This window comes from Nannobrachium achirus (assembly GCF_963921795.1).
Source record: "Nannobrachium achirus genome assembly, chromosome: 17".
NCBI classification, from domain to species: domain Eukaryota; kingdom Metazoa; phylum Chordata; class Actinopteri; order Myctophiformes; family Myctophidae; genus Nannobrachium; species Nannobrachium achirus.
The window spans coordinates 45,741,971-45,764,522 of NC_137824.1; the positions used below are offsets into that span (position 1 = coordinate 45,741,971).

At 42.7% G+C, this 22,552-nt stretch overlaps 1 protein-coding gene across 3 annotated transcripts in view; it reads left to right on the forward strand.

Annotated features, from left to right (window-relative positions):
- Nucleotides 1-22,090, forward strand: part of LOC308301448 (ecto-NOX disulfide-thiol exchanger 2-like) — a 192,028-nt gene extending 169,938 nt beyond the window's left edge. For all 3 annotated transcript variants that reach the window (XM_080745441.1, XM_080745440.1, XM_080745442.1), the window contains 7 exons: nt 2,078-2,189; nt 5,166-5,353; nt 6,964-7,110; nt 12,388-12,450; nt 13,177-13,285; nt 13,980-14,065; nt 21,349-22,090. In XM_080745441.1, the coding sequence (XP_080601567.1) occupies nt 2,078-2,189; nt 5,166-5,353; nt 6,964-7,110; nt 12,388-12,450; nt 13,177-13,285; nt 13,980-14,065; nt 21,349-21,480 (837 nt within the window). In that variant the 3' untranslated portion in view covers nt 21,481-22,090. The remainder of the gene's footprint in view (nt 1-2,077; nt 2,190-5,165; nt 5,354-6,963; nt 7,111-12,387; nt 12,451-13,176; nt 13,286-13,979; nt 14,066-21,348) is intronic.
- Nucleotides 22,091-22,552: the final 462 nt, after the last annotated feature.

Here is a 22,552-nt window from a genome sequence, read left to right on the forward strand (position 1 = left end):
AGGGTTGGGGATCCTTTAGGATTTTAGCTAATCTGGTTCCCTAACGATTCCCTCTTAACACATATGGTGCCAACCCCGAGTTTCCCGAGTTTGTATTGGTACCACCGCTGTGCCAACCCCGAGTTTCCCGAGTTTGGGCCGTTTTTGAAGGGAAAAAAAAAATCAAAAATGTTTTTTGGACCTCCAGAAATGTGTTAGGCATGATCGCGATCGCGAAATTGCATGTTTAACCCCCATACCAACCCATTCTTTCAAACATGGCAGCCATGTTTGTTTACATCTGAAGAAAACATAATGGCTGATAAATCATGAATGCCTGAACGGATTTCCAAGCGGATTTTTTTGTTTGAAAGCTGTGAACAGTGGGCACACACGTGGTGCATCATCTAGGCATGGGCGTGCACGATCCGTGCACTATAAATTACATGGAAGTCTATGGAGACCATGGCATCGCGGGACATTGAAGAGAAAAAATCATGGCACCAAAAAAGTTAACTAACGGTCCGATTGCTTAACGGTTCCAATTTACAATTTAGGCATTTAGCAGACGCTCTTAATCCAGAGCGATTTACAGTAAGCAAGGACAGCACAAGGTAATACATCAAATACATAGAGGTAGTAAACCAATAACCTATTCAATAAGATCAATAAATTAATCTGTACATTGAAGCTATACACAATATTATAGCTTCGATGCCAAGTCGAAAATGGCCTGGCATCGGTCTATATATATTTTTTTGCCTTTGCATAACCCTGTATGGTCGTCGAGGTGCTATGGGCTAAGATGGAGTCTGAACTTCAAGAGGTGAGTCTTCAGACTACGGCGGAAGCTAGGGAGCGCGTCTGCAGTTCTAATTGCAATGGGGAGTTAATTCCACAGTTTGGGGGCCAGGAGGGCGAAGAGTCTGGGACGAGTGGATCATTGTCCTGGGTGTTTTAGCGAAGGTTCTGTCAGCTTCCCTGTGTTAGCAGATCTGAGTGAACGGAGTGGTTGTAGGGTTTGATCAGGCTGTCAAGTTATGGTTCCCTTTAACTATTCCTATAGGGGGTTCCAAATGCATCCTTACGGGTCTGTAACTCTGAGAGTGTACAAATGGAACCAAATGTCCATTTGTGAGTTATGGTGGTCCTTGAAATGAAAAGTCCACATGCCAGCTCTGACAGTGTGATAAAACCTGTTCCAGAAACTGTTCCAAATTTGATGGAACCGATTCCGGTTTCTCAATGTTGGATCCGGTTATTGTCAACACAACGATGTGACCCCACAGTGAACTTCTAGTGGATGGTTGGACGCTTCATCTTTAACTGCCAATTTGGCAGTCACACAGCTTGCATTTTTTGACCTCAATTTCAAATTTGTTTGTCGTGTGTGTGTGTGTGTGTGTGTGTGTGTGTGTGTGTGTGTGTGTGTGTGTGTGTGTGTGTGTGTGTGTGTGTGTGTGTGTGTGTGTGTGTGTGTGTGTGTGTGTGTGTGTGTGTGTGTGTGTGTGTGTGTGTGTGTGTGTGTGTGTGTGTGTGAGAGACACGTTCTAGCACTTTCTGTGTGATCTTGTGTATTGAAATTGAGGGTACGTGTGTACGAGAGAGAGAAGATACAGAGAGTATCATGTGCCATGGTGTTGTCACTAATGGTGGTTGTTGATGTTGTGAAGCTGTGTTAAAGAGTCATTGCTGATATGATATTTCCCAACAGAACAATACAGTGCAGAGTAATACTGTTTAATGTAGCTGTTTCATTCTCCATCTGCCTTGTTTCTGGGCCAGAGAGAGATAAAGCCCTGGGCCCCATTCCAACCATCTCCTCTTTACTCATCTACTCTCCTTTGTCTGTTGAGGACACCCCATAACAACTCAAAATTCACCACCAGTCTCCCTGCTTGTAAATTCTGTCTGCAGACACAGGAAAGGAGAGATGACAAAACTGATCACACTCTGTTTCTGTTTTTCTTTTTGCTGGCACAACCCAGCTCTGTAGTCCAACCAGACCGGCTGGAAATGGCATGGCATCGCTCATGAGTGTCTTTGCTGTGACATAGATCATTAACTCTGCCCCTCTTTGGCTGTCGTTGTGTTCCAGGAGATCAGGAACATGCACAACGAGCAGCTGATGGACATCAGAAGAGAGGAGGAGATGGAGATGTCGGACGACGACATGGAAGACACGAACGGCAAGGACTCTGAGGACCCAGGTACAGTATATGGCGCACACACACACACACACACACACACACACACACACCCACACCTTGGGTGTCTATAATACATGCCATGCATGCATAAAAAGGTGTATTGAAAGAAAGGTTTGGCTGCACTTGTACAGTGTGTACAGTGAGTCAATCCATAATGACATTTCACTGAATGCCTCTCAAATCCATTCCCTTATGCTCTCACAGCTGTATGAGCGTTTGTAAATGGATGCATACACTAGCGTGCGTGCGTGCGTGCGCGAGTATGTGTCTGTGCCAGCTGCTGGTTTGTTCCAGGCTATTTGAAGTCCCACTCAAGGGCCATAAGAGCCTGGTCTTTGCTCAAAGGAGCCTGTTTCTCTGCACTGAATCATCAAGAAAACAGCAGCACTGCTGATGTCTATGGCCATTATAGTAACAGTCAAGAACGGCCACCAGGGCAACAAAGTAGTCACAGAAATCATATTAGTTGTTGCCTCCCTTTCTCTGTTTTCACCCCCAATTGATTCCCCTACCATTGTGCTGTACATTTATTTTCCTATGGAGTGTGTGACAGACACCAGGCTGTATGCATAATAGTGCGTGCATTAGCGCGCCTTGCGGATCTTAATTAATGGCTTTGACATGTTTACGATAACAACTTATGTTGCGGTTCCACAGTTTCCAGAGCTGCACAACAACACAAATCTTAAAATGTATAAAGATTTGTGGAAGTGATGTGTGGACTGTTTACTTTCTTATCGTGTGTGCGTGCATGCATGCGTGCGTGCGTGCGTGCGTGCGTGCGCTCCAGTAAAAACAAAAAAGTCCTAATTTTCTACTTTTCAATTCGTTCTGCTCTCATCCCTGCTTTTGAATAATTCTGATCCCTGTCAGATCAGATAATGAGAGAACCTTCTCGAAACGGCATGCAAATGTATGTGAAGGTGGACATCTGTGCGGGCTCCTTTCGTGTGCAACTCCGACAGCCGAGTAATTAACATGGCTGTCAGAAACCTGTCATTTCATTGGATGGTGTGAGAATGGCTGAGGTGAAAGCCAGGGGTTAATATAATATTTTCTGGTGTTAGTGATGACAGAATGATGAAAAAAGTAAATAGAGGAGGGATTGTTAAGAGTCTTGCTGAGTGATGGCTTGGCTTCTCGGGGAAGAAACTTGACGTGTCTTTCTGATCAGTGCTCCCCTCAAGTACAAGCTCCCCCCTGTCGGGAGAAACACTCACAGCTGGAGTTTCATCAGAACCACTGCTGGGCTCCTCCGTAACAGACTGTTGAACGCCCACATGAAACCCACTGTGTGTCTAAACTCTAAACCTTATCTCCTCAACCAGGGACGTGCTGGGCCCCTGATTCAGCCCGGGAAAAAGAGTTGTAGATGCCCTCATTGCGCGCTATAGAGAGAGATCTCTCTCTCTAGCGCTGCTGCTACTCAAAGATTTGCCATTTCAGATCATGACAAGTGACAAGCCAGTGGGCCAATTACATGAGTTATATTTCGTCGTTGTCGGATGGAAACCTTGTATGTCCAAAACGGTTTGTTTTGTATTTATCTTTTTAAAAATGATTTAAACTAGTGAAAACAGCCGATCTACAAGCACACAACGCCTCGCACCGCGAGGCGTTGTGTGCTTGTAGATCTGCCGTTTTCACTACTTTTGTGCAACGGCCTTGTATTATGAAGCAGGGCTTTGTATTATGAAGCACCGCTTTTCCCAATGGCCAGCACGTCCCTGTCCTCAACTCAGTCTCTTGTGAAGTGGGAGTGTTTGGACGCCAGGAAGAGTAGCATTCATTTATTTATTTATACTTTTTATTTGGCCAGGACAGTGCATATTAATGAACCCCACACCTACAATGCTGTGTAAATAAAATGGATTTAACAAGAATGCTAATATCCATTCCTAGTCCCCAATACAAAAAAACAAGCAACATTAGAAAAACAGCACATGGTAAAATGGTACAAACTGAAGTGAAAAAACAACAGTAAAGAAGGCCTGATTCTCACCTAAAATACAAGACACTCAGGGAAACTAGTAAAACCTTCATTTTAGCCTATTTAAAAATCATATAAAGGATGGACGCACTGCGCTGGTGAGCGGATATTACGACCCTCTGATATTGGGGTGTTGCAGGCCAATTTGGTCAAAACGTAATCTTATCAAATTCAAAGGATAATATAAATTATGAATGCCACAATGTTCCTGGAAATGTTAATCAAAATCTTAACATGATACGCATGTTTTGTGAATGAGGTTGAATTGGAATTTTGCTCACTGTAAGTGATGCGTTTTGGCCTCCTATTACTTGTTCCCAACTTTGAAAGTCAGGAGACAGTTTGTTCAACATTTTGTCCTGGATTTCCTCAGTCAAGGTAGGGGAAAATGTGCAATTGCGCACGACTTCCCATACTATATACCGATAAGTAAGCCCAATCTGAGCACTGCAATGTTTGCAACAAGGTCATTTTTGAATAGTCCAATTTCCAGAAGTTGGGCCCCTCTGATCATCCAGCAGACTTCAGTGCGGCTGTTGTTTTATGACATTGGACAATGGCATTGTCCATTTTCAGACTTGCTACATAAGGCCAGCAGGATTCACAACATTCTTCGGTTGACTATTACAGTACTTACTTTGCCACGTGGATAATTGCAATCAGATGCAAAACGAGAGAAAATTGCACTCAGCTGTGAAACTGAATTGCTTGCGCTGGCATACTGTATCATTACAGTGCAACATATCTGGTGAATCGGACCTTAAGACAGATAGCATGTGCAGTTCATGGGCAATTCATGGTGTTACTGCCTAACAGGGATGACTTCTCATCAATGAGGAATTATTTCAGGAAGCATTTAGTGACATACTCATGTAGTAAACAGGGGCACTTAACTGCCTGTGGCATTGTGCCTGCACTATGCAGAATTGAGCACAGTCAGTCACACTACAATTAATGTCTACATACATATGTGCGTGTGTGTGTAGCCGTGTTACAGACGGAGGCCTTAAAGGAAGAGAACGACTCCCTTCGCTGCCAGCTGGACGCCTACAGGAACGAAGTAGAACTCCTCAAGCAGGAACAGGGCAAGAACCAGCCAATCAGCAGTGAGGAGGACAGCACACACGTTCAGCAGCTCAGCTTCCTGGGGCAGGCTCTGCAGGGCATGCAGAAGGTAGCGCACGCACATATAACACACATACACACACACACACACACACACACACACACACACACACACACACACACACACACACACACACACACACACACACACACACACACAGCCATACAGACACTGACAGTGAGAAACCATGGGTTCAAATACAGATGTTTTTCTCCTCTTGAGAACGGGTTAGAAGTTTTTAGGCATTGGTAATGACAGATACTGTTTGAGGTTTAGGCTGTTTATATGCCAAAGTATTTTTTTTTCCACAGCTGAAAACACAAGGTGCTCTTCTAAAGCACTCTTCCGAATTCACAAAGCGAGCGAATAGAAATGCCAGACATGCCCAGCTGAAGAGATGCTCAGTGCCTCGTCATGCTATACCGGGGTTTCTAGCGTCGCGTAAACTTGTGGCGCTCCCATTGAAAACAATTCAAAAACATACAGTGCACTTTGGTGGACAACTGTACTGTGCGCTTGAAGGCTGCTCTCACGGCCTTTGAACTTCACCAAATGAAGCATGGTTTTTTCCTTACCTCTTTGACAAAAGAGGTAAGGAAAAAAACATGCTTTTGTCAAAGGATGGTTGACAGTCCGCAGACATTTTGCCTATCATTACATACTTGAATGATACTCAAAGCATAACAACCCCTTTTTTTGTAGACATTTCCCATGGACGGGCCACACAAAGAATGTTCACGTTCTTTGACAACTGTTATGTGGGCGTCATGAACCTCTGATTCCTAGACTGTAGTTAAGTTGGTGTGAAGAGATCAAACAGGCGAAAGAATAGCAGGGAACTGATTGCAGCTTATTTCCTCTTCAGTTTTCATGTCTCTGGTTTATGATGTCTGAGGCAATTTCCCCGGAACATAAAACACTGTTTGGAAGGCTCCAAATGTGCCTTTTGAATTGTGAACTGATTCCCTCACCTTTCATTTGTCATGTCCTCACCTAGCTAGTTGTCACATAGGTAATGGAAATGATGATAGATTCTTGTTTAGAAGAAGAGCATCCATTAAGCCCCTGCTGTTTTGCTGTGAAAGTAATTACCTTCGCCAACATATGTCTGTCTTGCTGTGTTTATGAAAAGATTAGCTGAATGGATTAAATGAATTGGAAGATGCCAAGTTTGGAGAGCCTGGTCCACATGCTGTATCACAACAGGCACATGAATTACCATGAAATATCATCAGCATGTAATTTGTCTGTTTCCTCTTTGTGAATTGTGATAAATGTGGCTTTTGCAGCATGAAAAGCCCCCTGCAACTTGTCAAAGTGCTTTGTATTGAAATTTGCAGGTAGCAGGAGGTGAGTTTTCTCATCTCGGTAATGCAACAATAATAATAATAATAATTGTAATGCACTTATTTGAATGAAATCTCAAAGTGTTACAGAAAAGGTTTATTTGATTTTATTGGCTGTGTGGGTTGGGTCGGCTTGTGAAAATGGCAATGTGTCTGTACGATCAGAAACACAATGGTGGAGAAATTGAAGATAATGAGTGAGACTTTCAGGCAGAAAAGTGCGCTGACCATGACTGACTGCTAAGTTTGACATGCAGCATGCTAAACGTTCATGCATTACTGAACAACTGTTCTGTTTCTCTTGCTATATAGCAACTATTACAGATAAGGGAGGAGTTAAAACAGCGGGAAGCGGAGCTTGAGAAGAGTACGGAGGAAAAACAGCAACTGCAGAAAGAAGTCCAGACGCTCAAAGAAGGACTGAAGAACCTCCAGAGTACAACTACACACACAATACAGGTAAGTTCATGTAGATGCATGCATACTTTAATTCACACAAACCTACTCTAGATCAACTCTTAGCCAAAGGCCACTTCTTTCTTTTTAGTTCAAGTTGATTTTAGAGGTTAATGACCCAATTCAGTTCATGCTTTAATCAGAAAGGAAGTGGTTTCAAGTCAGTTTTAAATATTTAATCAAACAGTTGGTAACTAGAACATTGCTTCTCGGAGCACAGGTCTCCACGCCAGGTCAGGTAGGTTATCAAAACGGGGCACTCCTTGTCATTTTCTCTTAACTCATTGAGTGCCAATCCCGAACTAGTTCGGCTTTATTATCGTATCGCAGAGTGCCGATCCCGAACAAGTTCGGCTTTAAAAAAAAAAAAAAAAATTGAAAATTTTTTTTTTGATTTTTTTTTTTTTTTTTTTTTGGACCCCATCAAATCTGGTGAACATGATTTCAATCGCGATTTTGCATGTTCCACCCCCATACAACCCCATCTAACATACAGGGCAGCCATGTTTGTTTACATAACATGTAAAACATAATGGCGATTATCTCAAGAATGCCTGAACGGATTTCCAATCGGATTTTTTTGTTTGAAAGCTGTGAACAAACTGCACAAATCCACTCCAATGCAATCCAGGATTGCATTGGATTTTTTAGAGCTCATTCTTCTCTGTTTTTTTCCCATGCATGAGGTGTGCAAGGTTTAATCATGGCTAAGTTGACGAAAATAAGGCTTCTAAAATGCTTGGTAGCCAATAGCTAACTTCAAGCTAACTTCATCCTCTTCCTGTACATGCACAAAGGAAAGTGTTCAGGCAAGTCATGGCTGCAGGGCTTCTGCATATACCAGCATATCTCTATGGGATTTTCTATGGCCACTGGGCGCCCTCTAGTGGTGAAAGGGGTGGCACTAAATGAGTTAATGTCATTTTCTCTTAACCAATTTTTGAAGTTTATTGTTGCTAAAAAGTGCAGTTTACATTTGTGACTTTACATTTTTGATGCTTCTCTTTCACTCTCTGCAAAAAAAAGACAAAAAAGGGGCACTCCTGCAAACAAAGCCAATCTTACCCAATCAGGATGGAATATGAAAATTCCGACAGATCCGTTTGGTTTAATGAGTATAGAGGTAATGTGTACCGATTTGCGTGATGTATGGACAAAATCTGTAGGGGTAATATAAAAAAATGAATTTTGCAAAGATCTACCTCCTGGTGGCGCTATAACTGGCTGATTTTCTGCTCGGGCATCCATGGAGTGATGTGCACTGTTTAATTTTGATCGTGCCAGCGGTGCCGGAGATTAGCTGTCCACAGACAGACGGATAGACACACGCGAATGGACGGACAGACAGGGTGCAAAACACAGTCTCAGCCACGCCTTCAGCCTGGCGGAATAATAATCTTTATAATTGTTTACAACTTTCTTCTAACCATTTGGAAGTATGTTAATGTGATGAATTGGTAAATGCAGAGTGAGCGTAGGAGCACCACAGGGAACCGGCTTATTTCCCACTTCAGTGTTTGGTGGTCGTGCCTTTTCCGTGCCTAATTCATTCTCTTAAAACGCGGATTACATTTTCGAGCAAAGCAAGATATCACAATTTTTGTGTTTGTATACTTGCTCCAAAATGATATTTCATGTTTTCTCCCCTCATTAACTGCCTACTACAATGCAAGCCGTTTGCAACGTTGGAAATGTATAACCTTGAGTAGTCATTTAGCCGTCTTTTTTGTCAGCCTTCACAGTATATCAAGTAAACACAGCTGCACATTGTTCTCAGTTCCTCCACGGTTAGTCTTTTACATTGGGGGGAAACCCTGCGACACTGTTCCAGGGAAAGACAGCAGTAAAGCCTTCCTTCAGTGGCACAAATGGAGCTTTTTATGATGATGTTATGTTGACAATAGCATATGAGTGAAGACAATATCATGTCTATAAAAAAGGCTGTTCATCCATTCAAAGCATTGAGCCTTTGGTTGACAGCTTGTCACATTTAGCCATCAGTGAGATTCCTTTTCTACAGGCTTCTGGGGTCTCACCAATGAGTTCATTTGAGAAGCCAAATTGAAGTCACTTTATTTTATATGATCAGAGAATAGTTAAGCCAGTGGCTCTCAAACCTTTTTAATTTCAAGGACCCCCGAGTGTGTTGTATTGTGCCACAGACCCCCACAACGCAGAGAGTGTACAAATGGAACCAACATCACCAGTAAGGGTCCATTTGGATCTGTGTGTAGTGTACACTCTTCTTGGTGTCACAGACCTAATTGGTCAATTTGGTTCCTAACTATCCCCCCACCCCCCTCAAGGACCCCTGGTGGTCTCGGTACCCCACTTTGAGAACCACCTTGTTAATTAAATGACTATAAACCACTTATGTCCTTGCTTGTCTTCAACTGACCTTTTTGTTAACATCACAGAGCAGCTACCAATCACACAGCAGCTTTGCTGTACAGTACTGTACAGTATGTGTATGCCCTACCCAGGGGTACAGCAAGAAATGAGTTCAACTGACAACATTAATTATTATTGCACCGATACCACTTTTTCATGGCTGAGTACGATGACTTCATTTTTGATTACTACTCGGTAACAGCATTTTCCATCATGCTTTTTTTCCCCCATTTTTAAAATGTAGCAATTGCAAGTCTTTGTAGCCCCCCCCCTTGCTGCTACTCAATCATGAGCTTGAGGCCTAACGTGTGCCCGTCACACTCCTGGTTGTGGGAGGGACGGGTATCTTAATTAATTTCCATAATAGATTATTGATTAGTTCAGTTAACTGTTGCACCCCTACTATAACCACTCCTCTAGTACCTGGTTTCCGCACATAGACAGATAGATCCTGGACGGCGCTGATGTAAATGAACACTCTTCCAAATTAAACATGCTAATATTGGATTAATTGTTATCTGGCTCAGTGTGATAACAAGGGGCGGGCTGCCATTAAAATGAGATTCGGCATCAATCAGCTGCGTAATTGGATAACGATAATACTAATATGAGGCTCTCAACTCATGCAGAGAGCTGCTTCATATTTGATGCTTGTTTTTTTCCCCGCGAGGCGTTGTGTGCTTGTAGATCTGCTGTTTTCACTCCATACGCATCTCTTCATGCTCTGTGGCTCCTGTTGGGCTGCTGGACTGCACTCCTCTGAGCAGAATGCCACTTTAACCCATTCAGAACGTGTACACATTTTGTGTATCATTATTTTATGCTTTAACTATTGAAAAATAGCAGATATACAAGCTCGCAGCGCGGCACCGAGTGCCGCGCTGCGAGCTTGTAGATCTGCTATTTTTGAAAAATCGTGAAAATTTGAATTTTGACCCGATTCTATAAGTGTCTTTTGAATCCTTCTAAGGTTTTTTGAAAAACCCTATGTTTCTATGTCAGCGATCTGCCTAGCCATCGTCAAAGAAAAGGTCCTTTTCACTTAACTGGAGCTCAGTTAGTCTGTTCTTGAGAGACTACTATGTCAGTGGTTCTCTAACCTTTTCATGTGAAGGACCCCCAAAATGACATTTATTTGGCCACGGACCCCCCATCTCAAAATATTTAGTTCCAGGGACCACCCAGAAGCAAAATTTGAGTTACAAACGTTCGCTTTGAAAATACATATATTCAAAGATTTACACACATTTTCACGACTTTTTCAAAAATAGCAGATCTACAAGCTCGCAGCGCGGCACTCGGTGCCGCGCTGTGAGCTTGTATATCTGCTATTTTTCACTGGTTAAAGCAGTCAATAATTCTAGGCCTAAAAGGGTTAAAGGAGTAGTTCACCCCCAAAATGACTTTTTTTCTATTGATTACTCAGGCCATGGAGAGTAGAGTTCAATAATATTTTTTGGTTTTTGTCACATTCCTAAGACAAAAATGTGATAACAATAAATTTACCCCCATTGATTCCGGATGGTGACCCGTTTCAAAACGGGTCACCATCCGGAATCAATGGGGGTAAATTTACTCGAATCAAAATTTTGTCTTAGGAATGTGACAAAAACCAAAAAATATTATTGAACTCTACTCTCCATGGCGTGAGTAATCAATAGAAAAAAAGTCATTTTGGGGGTGAACTACTCCTTAATACAGCACATAGAGGAGACATAGTCCTTCTGCAGCAAATCCACTGCATGGTCACCCTTCATTCACATCAACCAGAGTGGCAGAGTTGATCTGTAACAGCGTTGCCTTTGATTAGACTGACAGAAATGTCTTACCCCCCCCAATCAGTGATCCATGGGAAATATGTTAATTAAATCCGCACATAGAGACACAGATGGATCATGAGAGAGAGAAAAAAAAACAGCAGAAAGAGGAGTCAGTATTCAGGAGGTTTCTCTCCAGACCGGTTAGCCCTTGTGAGCTGAGTTGCCGTGTTGAGCAGATCTCCAGACTTTCCTCAAGGCGTCAGTTCACCCACGCTGGTGGATTGACCGTCACTAAGCAGTCAACGCACTTTGATTCACTGGATGTCCATCACCTCAGAGTTACTGGCACCATGTGGCTTGTTTCCCTTTTTAAAGGGAGCCGTTGATTGATGTTAAATTGATAGTTTTTATTTTTTACCCATAATATTTCCCAAATACAAGATTTTTTCTTTGACGCTTAATTAAAGTTTGTCCATGCAGACCAGGCATTGATTTCGCTGCTCCCCCTGTAAACAACGGGTGGAGGCTTATTTTTATTTGCTCCAATAATAATGGTATTTTATTAAACTCTCAAGATCTCCTCTCAAATACATCTCCCAATCTCTGCAGGCCACATGTCTGATTGCGTCTCAAAACCGAAACATAATGCAATTCCTTTTCCACTTCCATGACACACACCTTATGACACTTACACACCCTCCTATTCCTGCCACCCCCTGACAATTACGTTTTTTTTTGTGGCCATGAATCATAGCAATGAAGAAAAGAAAATAATTCATTTTGAGACAGTTACAATTTTTATTTTTGGAACGGTGGAGAAAACAGTTACCCTGGAGCCCTGATGCAATGCCACCAAATGAGCAGTTATTGTTTTAGTGAATCTCAGTGTCACGTTTAGTGGATGCTCTGTGTTTTAGATTATTTTAGATTGCTTCTTATTAAAGCAGACTATTTTCTGTGTGTGTGTGGGGGGGGGGGGGGGGGGGTATAGTTGCTTACATGAAAATGTGCATGTGTGATTCTGCTCACACTATGTGTGCATGTTCATGACATGTGCTTCTTTGTGTTTTGAACGCATCATATAATAATTACATGTTCCTTTAATTGTTCCAACTTGTTTCCCATTTAGCCGCCGCTAGAGACTTCGAAGCCAGATGACCTAGGGAGTGAGGAGAGCGGTAATCAAACCAACGTAAGAGACAACAAGAACTGAACCCTGTTCCCATCTCTTAATAACACCTCTCTCTCCCTCTTTCTTCACATCTTTCTCTCTCTCTCTCTCTCTCACTCTCACTCACTCACTCAAACGACTTCTAGGAACAGGACAGATCATTACAGGCCACTGTAACTGACTTTCACATCCATGAGAATGCATGCATGCATAACCTATCTACAAGCTCACAATGCGTCGCGATGCAAAACATTGTGAGCTTGTAGATCTAGGAAAGCTTGTAGATCTACAAGATCTGTAGGAAACTTTATATCCCGACATTAATTGGGATAGGCACCCTGTGTGTTAATGTCTGTTTTGTAGTAATAATCAAAATCCACAAAGAAGCAGTTCTGACTGTGATGTTAGTTTCCTCCATACATGGGGTTCCGTGCTCATACATGCAGTACATACATACATACAGTACATACATACATACATACAAAGCCAGATGTAGGAGTGGTTAGCACCGCTCAAAAGAATGTACAGTATTTGAGTTGCATGTACTTGGTTACTTTCCACCTCTGGTGGCCAGCAACAATCCAATTGAGCTTATATATATATGTGTGTGTGTGTGTGTGTGTGTGTGTGTGTGTGTGTGTGTGTGTGTGTGTGTGTGTGTGTGTGTGTGTGTGTGTGTGTGTGTGTGTGTGTGTGTGTGTGTGTGTGTGTGTGTGTGTGTGTGTGTGTGTGTGTGTGTGTGTGTAGGAGGCGATGGTATCCTCAGTGGTGTCCTGCAGTCAGGAGAAGGACGGACCCCCAGAGATGATTCCCCCAACAAGTCCTGTCAACTCTGAGAGAGACGCCATGCTTATTGGTATGATGACACACAAATACAACTACCAATGTTATACTAATTCACTCCAACACATTCTCAAATATTTAGTTGTTGTCGGGTGGAAACCTTGTATGTCCAAAACCATTCCTTGTGTATTTATCATTTTAAAAATGATTTAAACTAGTGAAAGTAGCTGATCTACAAGCACACAACGCCTCGCACCGTGAGGCATTATGTGCTTGTAGATCTGCTATTTTGACTAGTTTTGTGTGACATTCTTGTATGACGAGGCTTTACGAAAAACGAACGACGGCGAACATTTTCCGCCATCGTTTTGAGTCGACAAAATGAACACTGGCGTGTCCAGGACGGTCCTGTGACTGAGCTGAGAAACGGCAGATGGGTTTTTGGTTGAATAATTGCGAATAATAAACGCTCAAACAGCAAGAGAAACAACTGCATCAAAAGCTGTCATTAAATGCCATCAGATCTTAGAATGTGTAGGAGAGAGCCGGGAGAAGACACTTGACGCCTCCACACTCATTTTATAATCAGTCAGAGGAGAGGAGAGGAGTTGGTTCTTGATGTTATCGAAGATGCCTTTGTGGTTGTTGTTGTTTTTTAGACATCAGGCTCAGCAGGCGACAGGTGTTCTGCTCAACCATTGGACGTGTTTGTTCAACTGACAGTTTGATTAACATCTCTGCACGCCTTGTGTTTTTCTGCACCTCAGGGATCATTTCAACCTTCCTCCATGTCCATCCGTTTGGAGCCAGCATCGAGTACATCTGCTCCTATCTGCAGTGTCTGGGCACCAAGGTACTGGACGCACACACAGCAGGGGTTGTCCCTCTGCTAGGTTTGCTCTGGCGCGCGCACACACACACACACACACACACACACACACACACACACACACACACACACACACACACACACACACACACACACACACACACTCACAGGGCTAACATATGGGACAGTTGTATTGTGCTTCCAGCAGTTTGATTCTTATAGCATAGACAGACCTTTGACGCAGGCAGTGAGCCTTAAAGCTCCGTTGCGCAAACCTTTTCTTGTCAAGGGTCCCCAAATTAATTGGTGTTTGGCAGCAGACCCCTCCATCTGAAAATGTTTTATGCCAGGCACCCCCAGAAGAGAAAGATATATGAGAAATTGTCCAAAGATTGTTCAAGATTTTACAAGCTTTTAAAATAAATAAAATAACAGATATACAAGCTTATCACAAAGTGACATGCTGTGAGTTTGTACATCTGCTATTTTCTTCTTCTGCTAAAATCTAAAATGACACGGAGGCTTTCCTGGTTTTAAATGAACTGAAACCAGGAACACTCAAATTAAACTGATTTAGTGTTCCTCCATAAAAGCAAATGTTAAGATTGTTTGACTTTTGAATGTGTTTGTACAGTTCTGGTATCACTAATGGCCGTGGTGTTGTTTGGTCGATGCTTGTCTGGTAATAGAAGACAAAAACCAATTCATTCACATTGGTCTCTTTGAAAGCTTGTGTAATAAAGGAACCCTCATGTGAGTGAAACGCAATACAATAATTGTCGTTCTAAAAGCAGATTGAAGAGAAAGTTCAGCTTTTGTGGAGCCCATATTATCTCCCTTTGTTATTCTTTAAAATGTAAGGATATATAATATAATGAAGGTGGCTATGACATTTTAATCTCATAGGCATCATCGGTATGTGCTACAGTGGCTATATATCTAAATGTAGCTGCAAAGGGTGTGATTTCCCATGATGATAGAGAAATATAAAAATATGTATCCTTCATTCTGACACATTAGCCCAAACAGTAGCCTGGACAAATGTCTGAGCTCTCAGTTCTCTGCCTCAGTGTTGATTTTGCCGACTAAAACTATGACAAAAAATGTTTGTTGACTAAAAAAACTAAGCTAGGATGACTAAAAACTAAGACTATATATATGCACAATTTCGTCAAACAAATAAAAAATAGACTAATATGTTAGGGACTAGTGGAGAACAGATCCAGTAGAACTAAAAGACAAGTCATTGCAACCGTCAGGGAGCATTTAGTATCAAAGCGTCCACCTCATGTCCGTCCGTCAGTCCGTCACGCTAATACAAAACATTTCGTTACCTTGACTTCAGTTCCTCCCTCCCATTCCATCCATTTCCATTGTAAGTAACACATTTGGTGTAACACTCACTCACATGGGTCTGTGGCGCTTCGCTGATTGGCTGTGGCTTTCATAGACAGCTCAGATTGTTGTTTAAAGGGCCTCTCAGACGAGGCTAAGATCAGATCTCGTCCCGGGGGGTTTATCGGTGGTCATTTCAAACGACAGCGATCCTCTGTCTTGAATTCGGGCCCGGTATATCCCGCTGTGCCAAGTGAAATATCTGATACCTTTTCAATTGAGCCAGATATCCTGGATGACCACCCCTAGCGATCTCGGGCCAGAGATGAGTGGGGAAAAAGTTTTATTTTATTTTTTCTGGCAGTTGATTGAATAAAGAAACAAGGCTCCAGCCTCCACGGATTGAGAAAGTGGCAGCGGTTCTCAAACTATGTGTCCCGACCCAACGTGGGGTCGCGGATGGTGCCATGGGCTCGCACATTGCCGACCAATAGAATAAAAAATAAAGAATGAATAGGTCTATAACCAAGAAACGCTAAAAGTGAAGTCGTTGCGACCAGCGTGAAGCCAACGGACACGTTACCAGCCTACATATACTGTGTAGGCTATAACGTGTATTTGCCCCTTTGCTTTTTTTTTTTCTTTTCTTTTTTTGCGCAGCCTATTAAGAGTTTTTTTTTTATATTTAATGGGCCCAACCACCCTATTCTACCACCCTTCTATCACCTCTCAAAAAAGCCTTTCCCCACACGTGGGGATATATAATATCGTTATTAGACTATATGTATATAAGATAGGCTAATAATATATTTGGCTTGGTCGGAGTCACAACGGTGAGGTTTGGTTTGACATTTAATTACCTTGAGTGCTGCATCTGTGATGTGATGTAGTCCACATTTTGAAGAATTAATCCGGTTTTAGGTGATATGCAATACCCTGACAGTGTAATGGAACTAAATGAATCCTACATGTCCATTTTCCTTTTTGGACAGTTGGTTGAAGGCTTGGATGAGGCGGTGGGACAGTCAGACCGACAGAGTTCAAGTTTAATCTCTCTCTCTTTTTTTTTACTTGGCCTTTGAGCGCGGAGAAAGGCTCACCTGAAAGCATTCTCACTGATTAGGCCTACTTTTACCATACATCACTGCTCAAATTAACTGTTAATCAGCGTGAATACTTTCAGGTGTGTATCTGATCAATAGGAAATTGCCCATTACATTCTGCATGACATCAAAGCGACATGTTGCGTGAGAGAGTTTGAACTTGAACATGGACTTTGCCGACCAAAATAAATAAATAATGAATATTGTTGTAACCAACAGCGTGAAGCGAACGACGCGTCCTCTCCCTTTCCACACACACACACACACACACACACACACACACACACACACACACACACACACACACTCAGTCAATCAATAAGCGTATAGGCCAAACCAATTAAGATCCACAGCTGATTCTAGACTTGCTAATAACTTTCCAGCTCTGCTCTCCTCTCCGTGCCGTCAGATTTGCAGGCCGTCGGAATATCGAGATTTAGCCACTTGCACGCCACTTTAAAGCCTATTCAGTTATTTTAAACAATAACATATAGGTTGTCAGTTGTCAGAACGTGTCACTTTGTTGTCATGGTAGCTCTGTTTTGGACCATTGAACAAAGATGGATAATGATGGAATGGAATACCTACCAGCCAACGTGAGTAGCCTACATTGCCTTGCCAAACCAAACCTTGCCGTTGTGACGCCGTAAAAGATGATTTGACAACTCCAAGCCAAATATATTATTAGCCTATCTTATATAAATATAATAAAGATATTATATATCCCCACGTGTTGTCGTGGGGAAAGGCTTTTTGTGAGGTGATAGAACAGCATACACTGCCCTAGCCAAATCTGCGCAGCAAAAAAAAAAGAGAGAAAAAAGAACGCCAGTGTCCACTCCTAAAAGGCATCAACCAGCATTTTAACGGCAACCAGCCAGACATTAAACAGACATGAGCTTAATCAGCTAAGCAATTATGAATGTCCAAACCTCGCCGTTGTGGGCGTGCAGTCGCAGAAAAAAAAGGTTTAACCTCTCCCTTTTTTTTTACTGTCCCACCGCCTCATCCAAGCATATAGATTGAACAAGTGATTACAACATTTTAGGGAGAAAGTAGGCTAAAGTAAAAAGTAAGTAGGCTAATAATAATAATAAAAGTGTAGGCTATTCTATTGTGAGGTGACAGAATAGCCTACACTCTGCGCAGCATAAAAAAAAGGGAGGAGGATCTGGCTTCATATAATTTGAAGCAATCCCGTGTGCTCATTCAGACGACAATAATTGTAAAGGATTCCTACCCGATGACCCGAGAATATCAAGCTTTTTTGATATTATCGGGAGCGCTCCCGACGAGTCCCGAGGTCATAAAAAGCTAATTAACATAATCCGATCGTGTCGGGGTACTGTTCAAACCCAAGACCGATTCCGGGGCCGACCGAACGATTTCCCCGGGGGATCATCCCGACAATCGGCCCCGGGGACTCGGCTCCGGGATCGGCTCAATGTGTATGGGCCTTAACACGCTGTTAAACCGAACGCTGCTCAGTCAGCTGTGTCTCTCCTGTTGCTGTTCTGTAACTGTTCTATAAGCTGTTTTGGGAGAAATGTTGTGTAGTACACTCAGTTAAACGGACCGAAACTCAAGCTCTGTCGTTTCAGTGCGAGCTGACGGTCGCTTCTCGCCCTTAGGGCGTCTTACGTTGGCGTTTTATGTTGCGCTCTGAAAATCGCAGATATACAAGCTCACAACGATCGGCTATTTTCAACATGCAACCAACTGTAAAATCAGCCAATACGAAACCATCAATGCCCGCCAAAATACATTTTTGTCAACTGTAGATGGCAAAGATCTAAAACTGACTAAAACTAGTGTAGAATAAAACTAAAACCTTTCAGATGACTGGAAAACTTTTTCCAAAGACTATGACTAAAACATAAAACCATAATCTAGCTATATACTGTACACGTCTAAATTCAGATTAAAACGTTTGGCCTACGATGGTGCAAGGAAACGTCACTGTAGCATGAAATTACAGGTTTCCAAGAGAACAATCTGTAATTAAGCGTTCAAGTGAGCGTGCCGGCCGGCTATAACGAACACAACAGAGATTGCGTGGGGCAATCGACGATCTTTTGCTGTCATATTCTCATTAGTCTGTAGCCGTTAATATAAGTTTGCCATGTCAATTTTTGCCTGGACTGGCAATAATCCTGTCTGACTCAGATTGCGGTGACACATAATCTAAATGTACATAAGAAAAATATATATATTCTAGTAGATGAGCTATCATAGTCACACTCAGCTTATTGCGTATTTTAATCAAATGCACTGTCAGGGTTGGATTGGGACACTATATTTCACCGGTAATTAAAGGATTCTTAGGCCCATTTTATAACGGGTTCCACTGAATTGATGAATTCGTTTTAGTAGGGGTGACTGTCTACCAGAGAAATATTATTTTTCCTTTTTTACATTAGTGAGTTCTTCCTCATCTCGATGTTTAACCACTTGTGAAAACCGTACCAAGGACTTGCATATAAAATATAAACCCTTGTCATTGAGAAGAAAACCAAAACAGCAGTCAGTTCAATTTGCAATTATTTAGTGATTGAAATCTATATTCAACCAGCAGAGCACAACGCAGTTGATAAAAATGCCAAATAAACCCAAAAACAACCACTTATTCAAAAATTGTAAAATAAACAAAAGGAAACAAAAAGGTAATTCAGACAATCAAAATAACCGGGTTACGTTTGTAACCAATAGGTTTTAACTCAAAGCCTGATTCAATTCAATAACCCACAACAGAATTTGCAGCACACAATACAGTTCAATGAATCAATAAGTCATACCACAGGCTTGAATAGTCTGTGCCGGTCCTGAATAGACAAGACGCACACAAAACTCAACGCAATGTCACTCCACTGAGGAAGTCGGCAGTTTCCCAAAACAATAAACAATAAATCAAAATAAAGTTCACTCTCCCCAAAATATGAATAGGCCTGGATGAGCTCAAATGAACATTCAAATTAAATACCGTCCAGCAAAGCAGGCTGTGCAGTGTCATTTTTAAGATCTGATATTAGGGTGCAAGTGTCTCCTTTTGCTATGGGATTAATGTCCACTTCATGGGCTATGATCACACTTTTTTGGACTAGAACACAAACATTGTGTGTGCAGAGGGTCGGACTTCCTCATTCACACACGCTCACTCTATCACGCACCAGGTGGGGCATATAAAGACAACGGGGTGACAACGGCTGATTGACAGACGGCTCGGGGGACCATTTTGGGCCGTCACACTCAAGTCAACATAATAGGCTCCATACTATGCCGTGCATAAATATTTGATGCGCCAGGCACACAGCAGTCTACATGAGTAACATGCTCAAACGTTCAAATACAATAAAAAGACCTCATTCATGCACTATAACACATAGATTCACACACTGTAGCGACCCTCTTTTTCTCTCGAATTTAGTCGTTATTCCAATTAATTCCTCCCCAAACACATTTCGGTGTTGTGTCACTGCTGTTCCTATACTGACTCACCTGCCAGTAAGGAGCCCCCACCGTGAGGACGTAGGGCCTTCGTCCTACTCCTCCCTCCCCACTAGAGCTGGGATACCCGCCCTAAAACCTGTGGTCTCGACTGACCCGACGGTCTCGGGCTCGGGCCGGACGCATTTTCATAATTAATTGTCGGACATCGATTCGGGTCGGACATAATTTTAATTTATTGAAAATAAAGTGTTAAACGATACAACTATTGTCTCTGGGTGTGCTATTTCCTTGTCTTTCTGGGGCACGTGACAACGCTCAGTGCGTTGTCTTGACAACCATGCACATGTTCATCCAGCAAGCAGCAGCAGCAGCGAACGCAACTTTAGCGCAGCTGGATGGGTCATCGAAGAAGAACGGCGCTGATCCCGTCCACGGTGGATTCTATGCTTTTCCTCCATAACAACATGTAAACCATAATGGTTGGATTAATGTAAATAGTTCGATTTATAAGCTGCTACAGTCAACAGTTAACTAGTCAATTTCAGCCTGCCACTGCCCGGCCCTTGCGTTCGTGGACAATACAATTAAAAGGCTGATGTTTCATATAACATAAGCCTAAACCCCTACACCATAATGGTGAGATTAATAATAGTTTGTAGCCTAAGCTGATAGAAAGACGGCCAATAAGGCCGCTGTTGTGGAGTCTGTGGACACTGGACATTAAAAGCAGATGTCAGATTCGTCAATGCTGGTCAATGCTAAGACTGTGGAAAAGGTTTGTGTGTGAATACTTTATTAACAGTTTGCAATATCTTTGCAAAAGGTCTGCTGTAAGAGGAATAAAGTATGTGTGCACTGTGCACTGCTTAGGAACGGACAGAAAAAATGGGCCCGATCCCAGCTCTACTCCCCACAACACTCCCTGCTGCACCCAGACCGTAGGATTACGTGCAACTGTGTTCGCAAGAGAAAGCCGGATGCACCCCTGTGGATTTGATCCCACAACTTCCGTTGTGCGGTGTGGGCAGGGACTTTGCTGTGCCACCCCAGCGCCTGTATACTTATACCTATAATTTCAACCATTAGAATTACAACAAAACAAATATAAAAAGTAAAACATAATCATATTTGCGGGCATGATGATGACAACATGCATGCATGCACACAATTCCACAGAATGGATGAAGATGACTTCTTCATTCATCCCTCCCTAACAGCTTAGTCTAGTTTTTATTTGTTTTAGTCATCATAGCTTAGGTCATGGTGGAATTGTGAGCATACATTAGAAACAAAGAGTGGATGTTGTGAGTTTCGCTGAGAGGTGGATGCGTGGAGTCTGTGTGTTTATAAACAGTATCTCTTTCTGTATCGTCTAACCATTTCCTGCTCTCTCCCTATCTGTGTGTGTGTGGGTGCATCCAGGTTAACCCTGGTGAGGTGGACTGCCTGCTCTCTCGGCTGCCCTGCACCTTCAGACAGGAGCTGAAGGGGGTGGGAGCCAGTCTGGAGAAACGCTGGAACTTCTGCGGTTTCCAGAACATCAAGAACACATAGAACTCTCTCAAAACCTTTTTGCTTTGGGGAACATGGGAGGATCATGACACCGCAGGACAAACCTACCTACACTCTCTTTAAACGGCAGCACAACTGCTGCTGGGACATGGATGACGCCGCAGCACAATAACACAGGACAAACATAGACTCATTAAAACGGCACACTTCTCGGTGGACATGGAGGGAGGGACGTTGCAGAACGACTTTAGGGACGGGGAGATTTCTGCAGGAGGGGGGGACTCGCTGGAGGATGGAGGACACGGTCGATGGAGGACACTGGACCAGGCGAGGACAACTAGAACGATGCGCCAGGATCTCAGGGAGAGACTGTCGGAGACAATGTCCAGAAATGTCAGAGAGACAATGGAGTGTGAACTTGAAAAGTAGATGCTGTGACTCCAGCATTGGCGGAACGTTGACACGCTGCCAGGGTGACAGAAACTCTGTGAACACTCGTTTTTTTATTTTCTTTTCTTTTGTTTCTTACTTTCTTCCGTCCCTCCTGCAAAATATTCGTAAGACGTACAGTTGTTGAGGACCGTCAGGCGAATGGCCGAGAAGTGCTAGGGCTGGGCAAATATATCGATATTATATCAATATCGTGACGTGATATGGCATCAGTGTTGTCTTTTTTGGGGGGGGGCGGCGGGCGGGGGGGGGGGGGGGGTTATACTTTCAGCAATTGTCAAAGATCATCTAAAATACGCCAAAAATATCTTATCTACGCAATGTGACGCACCGTGAGCTTGGTAGATCAGCTATTTTTTGTTATTTTTGACTTTGTGAAAAGAAAAAATTTAAAAGAACATGTACTGTATATTATTCTCACAATATCGATATTGAGGTATTTGGTCAAAGAAAAGTTACGTTTGATTTTGGTCCATATCTCTCAGCCCTACACTAAAGCATCACTTCCAACAAGATTGTTAGTTATCTGTTAGCCCGCTGGTTCCCAAAACCTTTTAGCTCGAGACCCAAAAGAGAAATTTGATGTCTACCCAGGACCCAAACTGGTTTAAAATAGCAGATCTACAAGCATTGCGACGCATTGTGAGCTTGTGGATCGGCTTTA